This window comes from Arachis duranensis, chromosome 7, assembly GCF_000817695.3.
Source record: "Arachis duranensis cultivar V14167 chromosome 7, aradu.V14167.gnm2.J7QH, whole genome shotgun sequence".
Taxonomy (NCBI): domain Eukaryota; kingdom Viridiplantae; phylum Streptophyta; class Magnoliopsida; order Fabales; family Fabaceae; genus Arachis; species Arachis duranensis.
In genome coordinates, this window is record NC_029778.3 from 76,258,084 (window position 1) to 76,267,976 (window position 9,893).

Genomic DNA, 9,893 nt, shown 5'->3' on the forward strand with positions numbered 1-9,893 from the left:
AGAAATCTTACATTACAAACACAAATATTGTAAGAGTTTAATTTTAATATATCAACCATATAAAAAATATTTTATACAATTATTTAATTATATTCATTTTTTTAGATGATTATACACGTAGTTAATATAAAATAATTATTTTTATTGATGTATGTAATATTACATAATTAAATTTACATGTAAATTATTTTACATTGACGTACAATATATTAAAATTAAATTCATGTTTTAAGATTTTTTAGTTTTACATTGTATCACTATAATAATCAAATCTGAATTTTATTATTTGAATAAAGAGAGATATATAGATGGTGCTTTTGATAGCAGCTATAGGGAATTAATTAGGGATATGATGGTGATAGATATGAGTGGCAGAGACGGCACCTCCATGCAGTTGTGGTAGTGACTGCCATTTGGGATGCATAACCTATAAAAATGGAACACCAAGTTTGGCATTATTATATAGTAGTATTCAAGAAGCATCTCATTGGCCTTGAGTCTTATAGTGAATCTAGGGTTTCATGTAGGAAGGATCTTTTGCGTACCTTTCTTTCTCTACTTCACATTGCATTATTCTTATTATTATTGTCAACACACAGTGGCAATCAAGTTCCTAAGGAACCATGCATATTTACAATATTTAATTTGTTTGTTGTTTGGTTCCTGTTCAGTCAGAAGAATGTTGCCCTCAATGGAAGTCATGTGGAGTTATTGTTGTTGTTCTTTGTCGTCTAACCAAATTATATATGTCAACGTAGGAACAAATACTTGAAAGTTTGGTGATTTTTTTAGTTTGATAGGTTTAAAATATCTGTTGGATTCATCTTTTTTGACAGTTTGAGGTTCAATTAAGCAGGGGCGGAGCTAGGTGGTAGGAAAGGGGGGCGATGACCTCCCCTAATTTTAATTTTTTACATGTAAATCATATGTAAATTTCAGTTTAGCCCCCTTAAAATTTTATTTTAGTCTTAATTTATTGTATAAATATTTTTGACCCCCTCTAATATTTTATCTAACTCCGCCTCTGCAATTAAGTGAATTCGACCTATTTTAAAATTCCTAATCCCAAATACAATCTATTTATAATAAGAATAGCAAAAGTTGAATATTATATATTTTCTTTATAAAAATTCTAATATCATATTATAAAATTAGAATTTTTTTAAATAAATAAAATAAATATTATAATTATTGATATATGCATTTTGTAGACAATTTATATTTTTTCACATTAAGTCTTATCTCGTTTACGGTGTAAACGAGATTAACGAGATAAGGCACGCACTTATTTTCATATATCACGTTTATAAACGCGTTATGACACTTGTCTTATCTTATTTACAGTGTAAATGAAATATGTCCATATGCTTTTTTAGGGGAAAAAAATTTGTTGAATCTACTTCTATTCTTATTCTATTGAGCCTTGAATGTGTTTATGTATGTATTTGATTTTTGATCTTTTGTTTAATTCTTAATTTATTAATAGTGAGATACAAGAGAGTTTTATGAGTAACATGCTTTATGCTTGTAAAGCATGATTAACAAGACCAGGGCATACCTTAAAAATGATTTTTTGAGGTTCCTAGAATGTGTCATACTTTGCATACAAGATGGTACTTGCCCAAGTTTCGATGCAGAAAGCTTTTAAATTGGGCATCAAATTTTTCTGTTTTAGTTTAGCTTCTTAGTTTTGTGAATTGTGTGTTGCTGAGGAAGACGAAGTAAGATCAAGTTAGAGGTTGATGACATTAAAATATTTCACTCTGATTTTTCATTTTTAACTCTCTCTTTTGTGGTAGGTGAATCAGTTCTACTATATGGATATTTCGATTATCAAGTTTGATTTTTGTAGTTATTATTAATGCCACAAGAGTTTGATAACCTAAAGGGTGCTTGGTGTTTATGAATTTATAAGTTTATAATTTAAGACTTTTTTGATATTAAGTTTCCTTCTAGATTTTGAAGTTTTATTAGTTTCAACCAATAATGTATTTTTTTTTTTTTGCCTACGGTATCTTCCAACTCGACAGGTCAAAAACTAATTCGTTACGAATTTGAACTCCATTTAAGGGTCTACCGCTGGCCAATGAGTTACTGCATGCACAAAGGGGGGATTCAAATCCCCAATACTTGCTTAAGCGGACAAGTGAGATGACCACTCGACCAACCCAAGTTCTTAGACCTTCAAAGATTACAAAATCAATGAAAAAAACAAAAAAATAAGATAATAAAAAGAAGCCCAAAAGAAGTGGTCATCAAACGAAAAGAAAGAAAAAAATAATTATGCTCGCTAATATTCAGGGCTGAGGAATGCAGGGCTAGGGTTTAGAAAATGTCAACAATGTCAAAAAAATGGAAGAAAGAAGGGAAAAAGACATACCTGGATGAAAGAGGAAGGGTAGCATCGCAGTCAACAGAGGAAAGCAGCGACGACGGCGAATAACAGAGGCAGCAACTTGTAACACCCTAATATTCAAATCCTTATGCTCGAGTCATAAGTCAATGATAATAAGGTGGTACGACTCTCCAGGGGGATTTTCAATACATAGTTATAAGTATAATTGGAAGGAGTATTAATAGAAGGCTGAAAGAGTAAAAATAAAATCGCGAAGTTGTATCACTCATGTATCGACAGCTAAAAGATAAAGCGTGAACAGAGACGATATAAAGATAATTTCGTCGAGGAGAATAAGATGAAACAAAATATAGATACATAACATAAATAATTAGCTACTAGTTGCAACCCGCGAAGTTTAGGCCGGCTATGGTACAGTATAAAAGCAGTTTAACAACCATATCTCCTAATCTCTCCCAAAAGATACACAAGGGCCTCTATAGGCAAGTTTTCAAAAGGATTATATACATAGCATGAGTTCAAAAAAAAAATAAAAACGGAGAGAATCTAAGCAAAATGTAAATAAGAGATCTTAAAGGTCTTCGCCGCCTTTCAGACAAACCACCGCTCACTACTGAGCACCTGGACCTGCATCTGAAAAACAAGAGATATATACGGGATGAGAACCCCCGACCCATGGGTTTCCAGTACGGTAAAAGTACCAAATAAATACAATGTATTGTAATAAAAACTCACTAAGCATCCTAAACTTTCTTTCATCCAATATTCACCTTATATTCTTGCTAATCCATAAATAGACAATTGTCATAAGGGAATGCTAAATCTAATTCCACTTCCTCATGCTTCCCAACTTTCTCACTCTCCAACAAATCAGAATCAGAATCACAAACAAAACCATCACCAGCTATTCTGTCTCAGCAATTCTATATCAATACCTCATATCCTCACCTGGAGCAAGTGAAATCACTTCACTGCGTCTACCCAGGGAGCTCAAATTATCCCATTTTCTACTTGGAGCAAGTGAAATCACTTCACTGCGTCTATCCAGGGAACTCAAATTACCTCATTCAAAAATCATCATTTTAAATTAATCATATCATTATTCCATTTCAATAAGAACAACCCTCAACGTCAACCGACACCAGCATGAGGGACCTCTCAGTTGTATAAACACAAGCAATACAGACAAGTAATACACAACTAAAGTACAAGTAGAACAAGTAGCACATAATCAGGTAACATAGCATATATGATATAGCAATCCAAAACAAATAGGCAAACCCAAACAATTCAAACATATACAAATGATGAATGCCTGCCCTATCGCCGATGATATCATCTGTCAGTTACAAAGCCAACCCGACATGTTCTAGTCGCTAACCATTGAATAGTCCCTACGAGCGCACATCCCCAAGCTCAAAAATCAAAATAAAATATCCATGGGGGAGAGCTCATCCGGAAAGGTATAAGTGTCCGGTCACATCTTACGACGCAGGGTCAACAGAATCTCGGATCTCAACCTGGAGCAAATGGAGCCGACCCACTGCATCTACCCAAGAAAATCCGAAACTCAGATAATTTCACAAATCTCAAATCATCCTCGACTAGGAGCAAGTGGGGCTAACCACTGCATCTACCCTAGGAGTTCAGACCAAACGCGGAGCAAGCAGAATCACTCTACTATATCTACCCAAGCAGGTATATCTCACCATGTCTCGGGGCAAGCGGAATTACTCTATTGCATCTACCCAGGCAGGTATACCTCACCACATCCTGGAGCAAGCGAAATTACTCCACTGCATCTACCCAGGCAAGGGTTTCACAATCTGAATCATATTTCATATCAATCTCATAATCGTTATCCTCTTCATTAACAATCTCATAGTCATCATCATTCTATGTATCAGTCTCATAATCATCATCATTCTCATTAACAATTTCATCATCAATGTCACTCCTTCTAACAATTTCATAATCATCATTATTTTCACGACTCATCATTAATTCCCTTTTATTTCATCCACAGAACTTGCCAAGCTTAAGTTGTCTTCTAAACTCATAACAAAATTTCTCCTTTATTTCCTTTACACTTCTCTCCCTTGATTTAATACCCTAAATATGGTAAAAGGGTCTTAACTAAGTGCTACAGAAAGTTGCAAGCTTGTCGAAAAAGTAAAACAGTTAAAAATAAGATTTTCTTTGAAAAACAGGGCAGTGTGTGTGCTCACGCACAGAAAGATTTTCAAGAAGTGTGTGTACGCATAAAGGTGTGCGTACGCACAGAAGGTAAATGTTTTCATTTTAAGCGCGCGCACAGATGCATGCAACTGCCCTGGACAAAATGCCATTCCTGTTGTGTGCGTGCGCACGAGGCTGTGCGTACGCACAGCTTGCAAGTTTCGTAGGTTGTGCGTGCACACAGGGCGTGCTAGCGCTCCCAAAAGCAGTCATATCCCCGTGTGTGCATGCGCACAGGGCTATGCGTTCGCACACAAACCAAAAATCATAAAATTCTGCAACATCACAGAATTTACATTTTGACACCAAACGTTAAACGGTCATAACTTTCTCTACAAAAATTCATTTTCTACAAACTTTATATCAATTTAAATCTCTCAAAGCCATCTTTAATTTAAAATAAGTCTCATTCAATTTTAAGTTTTAAGGCTCAAGTTATGATCCGTCAAAGTTGGCCTAAACCTCATTTTTTCCAAAAACCAACAAATCTCAATTTTCAAAACATACTCTTTTCAAACCTCTTCTAGTCCAACCAAAACTTTACCAATTTAACCTAAACCACATTCCAACTTCATTATTTAATCCACCACACATCAATTCTCTCTTTTCATCAATCTTAGCTCAATAATTCAATTTAAACAACACACAAGCTTTCAAGTTCAATAATCAACAAAACCTCATACTCAAACACTTATATAGCACTATCATTCATTCAATCACCAATCATCAACTATATACTTACCGTTCTTACCTTTTCCGGCCTCCGGCCCAAAATTCACGGCCTCCGGCCCAAATTCACAATCCAATACATATTCCACAAACCATTAATTATTATCCAATTTTATCAAATTCCTCAACACACCAAACATACAATTTCACACAATTCTCAACTCAATCATTAATTTATATAACACATCAACTATGCATATTAATACCAACCATTTATATAATCCAAGCCTAATCCTAGAAGCATCAAGCTTAAGAATTCTCATCACACCACACGGTACTTAAATAAAACTTAAATCGTACCTCTTGTAGTCATAATCATTTGATCCTTCCTTATAAATTTTTACCAAGCACTAGCTTTAAACTCCACCAAGAGTTCCGCAAGCCAAATTCAAGTTCCCAAAAGCACCAAAATCTCACCCAACAACTCTAACACAACCAATATCATACATACATCAACCTAGGGCTCACTAAATATCATAAATTACAAGGGTTAGTGATTCCTTACCTCAACCCACTGAAATTTGTGATGAATATCACCCATGGTTCATATTAAAGCACCCCTAAACAACCAAAATCATAAAATCACTAAACATCCATAGCCAAACACATTTTCAGAGGGAAAAATCAAAACTGGGAAGAGAAGAACAAAATACTTACCACAATACCTAGATAGAATCAAAGAGGACGAGAAAAGTGAGTCGTGGCCGTAAATGGCTTGTCGATTGGACCTCCGTAGCTCAAGTTATGGTGGTTTGAAGATCAAAAAGAGTTAGGGTTTTGATTTCCCTTTTCTCTCTTCTCTCTCACCGTCGAACAAAAGAATGGGGAAAAATGATGCTGAAATGGCTTAATAAGGCTATATATATATTGGGCCTTGGTCCCACTTAGACCCGGTTTACTTGGTTTAGCACATTGGTCTAATTTTGGACTAAAATCTTTAAGATTAGAGTTTTAAATCGTATTTTAAATATTTCTAACTCCCCAAAATATAATTTCTCATTTCCTAACCTGATTCACTTATACTTAATTTATTCAACTGTAATACCGGACAGATCTCAGCCGGTACTGCTGGTCAAATTTCCAATGCGCATTTTTACGCAGAAAACTATGTTTTCCGACTCAGAAAAATCCACTGAATCCAAATATCATATTTAAATCCTCAAAATCCGATTGCTAAATTTTCTAATCATATTTGCTCATATTTAATTTATTATTTAATTAATTACAGTTTGATCAGATTTTACATCCTACCCACCTAACAGAAATTTTCGTCCTCGAGAATTCGCTATCAAACCTTCATATGAGCTCTCTCATATTCAACCTACCTCTTACCATTCTTCAACATCAATTCTAACACCCTGTTCCCGATTCCAGCTTAAGCCATATTTATCTGTTATACTCTTAGCTTCTTATATATTTCTTCTAATAACTAACCAAATGTTATGTTCGTCTCACCCTTCATATAAAATTTTCTAAGTTAAAACTACTGATTGATATCATAACTTAAGATTTCTACACTCTTCAAGTTCTTTCAGAATTTCGGCAGAACTTTCCCTATAAATTTGAGTTTACCGCCCTTTACAGTTTTTCTAAAATCAATCTCAGCACACTATAAGTATAAATTGTATTGATTTATGTGTATAAATTCTAGTAAAATATAAGTGTAAATTATATATTTTTTGTGTGTAAAATTCTTATAAATAAAAATACAAATTATTGTTAGTCAAATATATATATATATATATATATGATAATATTCCATATAATTACTTTATTTAAGAGTGGATGAAAGAAAGGGTTTCTTTTCCTCCCAAAAGTAGTTATTTACTCAATAAAATTGTTGGATGAAGGAGATGTTGATAATGCTAATTTTGCATTTAACTTTGTTGACGCTTACCATGAACTAGCCATTTGTAGAATATTTTTGTGTTTCTTTTTCAAATATTTTAATGAGAATAAATTAACGGGACACATTACTATAAAAAATTGTTTTATATAAATTATATTTTTATAGATAAAAACAGGTACATGTGTAGTGTCAACAATATCACTCATATTCTTAGATAATAATTTTTATAATTTAAAATGAATTTTAATCTTTTTTTTTTGTAAGAATTTACATTTTCACACTATAATTGACCTTAATAAATAATTTTTAAATTTAAGTCCTAAGTTTTTTATGAAATCTTGTTATATTAACTAGGATGAGAACACTACTTATATATTAGCAAAAACACACATATGTCCTGGTGCAGGCACACTCACTCACAGCTCATTAATTAACTCCACCCTCTTCCTCTTGTTTTATTGATTCTATGATGATGAGATATAGAGAAAACTAAAAGAAAAGAAAAGGGATTATTATTGATATAATAATAATAATGAATGGGTGTGCTTGTGTGTTGTGATCTTTACCGAGAAGGAAAATGAATGTGAAAGAGTATGTCATGGAAAGACAGGTAACTTGACCAGTGACAGAAATATGGCATAAAGGTGTTGTAACCCTTCCTTTAGGCCGAGGTTCCATTTTTGGCAACCACTGACCAACACAACACACACTATGCTACTCTTCACTCTCCTCACCCCTTAACCCCACCCCATTCTCCTTCTTTGCTTTCCAATTTTTTATATTATTCTACTCTTTTTTCATCACTACATACATACTACTTATATATGTCTCATGTATATACTAACTCAAATATATCATCATCTATCTACTCTTTTTACAATTTTGTAAAAACATGGTAAAATTGTTTTTACGTGAAATTATTAGTTAAGAATTATTAAATAATTTTATATGTTTGATTAAATTATTATTTTATAATTTTTAATTATTAATTTTATATTAAAATAATTACATATGAATCTCCACCAACTTATTACTATAATATTAGATATGTATATCTTATTTAAAATACTTTACATCTTAAATAGTTATTTTCGTAGTTTTGAGAATCAGACCAAACTGATTAGATTAATCAAGTTAAATAAAAATTGGCTATTAAATCGATTTGATTTAGGGTAAGAATTGATTGTCAATCAACCAATTAAAATTTTAAAAATTCAATCAAATTAGTTTGCTTTTTGAACAATTAATCAATTTAAATTGATAATAAAACATAAAAATATTATCTTAATTTATGATTAATATATTTAATAAGAAACATAATTACTTAAAGAGAGAAATGTTAAGTAATCAACACATTTTTTGTATGTTTTTGTTTGGAATTTTGCTAGATAAATAATGGCTTTTGTGAATAATATTAATAATGGGCTTTAAAATTGGCCCAATAAAGTAAAAATACATTACACCCCTAAATTATCCACCTAAATCTTAATATTAGGATAATCATCTGCACACCTAATAAATTAAACGTCTGATATATCTATTATTCACATTGTTTAGTATTTTCATTGTCTACTTATATTTTTCCTTTTGTTTTACATTTAAAATAATACTAATCAAACTCTACTTTTTTTTATACTAAATAATAGAAATATTTACTTAAAATAAATTGATATTGTCCATAGTTATATATAGCAGCAGAGAGAGAGAGAGGGTAGTATTGTGTCTTTTTACTTTGTTTGTGTCTAAGTGGTCATTCACAACACAACTTTTGAGGGATACACAAAAACTTTTTCAATTCTCTATCTCTTCTCTTTTGAGATATCATTGCAACTTGCAACCTCTTTCTAAATAATCCAAAACACCAGACCATGAATAATAGGTTCAACAACAAGAATCATCCAATAATAAAAGATCCATCATCATCATCATCATCAAGAAGCTATGCCAACGGTGAAGACTACATGATGATGAGTGGTTTTCCATGGCCACCAAGATCATACTCATGCAGCTTCTGTAGAAAAGAGTTCAAGTCAGCACAAGCACTTGGCGGACACATGAATGTTCATAGAAGAGATAGAGCAAGGTTGAGGCATCAATCACCACCTCCATTATCAACTAATCTTCATCATCAAGTTCCTAATCTCAACCTTAATCTTAACCCTATTATTATTACTACTACTACTACTACTACTACTACTAGTACCTCTAACCCTAACTTGTCATCATACAAAAAACCTTCCACTACTACATTGCCCTTGTTTCTTATGGATGGTGTTTTACTTAGCCCTTTGAGCACAAAACCCAACAACATTCTGGATCAAGTTGAAGGATATGATGGTAATTTCGCAAGAAGAGAAGATGAAGAAGGGTGCAAGATCTTGAAGAAAGGTGAGATTCTGAGAGTGGATTTGGAGATAGGGTTGCCTATTCCTTCTACTACTACTACTACTACTAAAAAAGTTGATTATGATTTGGATCTTGAGCTTCGTTTGGGTACTTGCTCTTAATTATTATTGCAAGGTTTAATTAAGTGGTATGTAGAATGAAGATGAATTGGAGTTATATTCATTATTAGCTATTTTAATTATTATTATTATTATTATCAGGGAAAATCATATAATATTTAATTTACCGTCTTAATTAACTTGCTAGATTCCATATATATGTTTGACGGATTATTGATTATTATTTATTACTAAATTAATTAAGCTTCCATTACTT

The 9,893-nt window shown here is 32.3% G+C and overlaps 1 protein-coding gene across 1 annotated transcript; it reads left to right on the forward strand.

Moving 5' to 3' along the window:
* The first annotated feature begins 9,014 nt into the window (after positions 1 to 9,014).
* Positions 9,015 to 9,679, forward strand: LOC107459491 (transcriptional regulator SUPERMAN-like). Its single transcript, XM_016077717.3, has one exon. The coding sequence runs from the start codon at positions 9,041 to 9,043 to the stop codon at positions 9,677 to 9,679; it is 639 nt and encodes a 212-aa protein (XP_015933203.1). The 5' UTR covers positions 9,015 to 9,040.
* The last annotated feature ends 214 nt before the right edge of the window (positions 9,680 to 9,893 follow it).

Excerpts from the sequence above, each read along its gene's own strand:
- LOC107459491 (XM_016077717.3), top strand. The coding sequence starts at position 9,041 with ATGAATAATAGGTTCAACAACAAGAATCATCCAATAATAAAAGATCCA.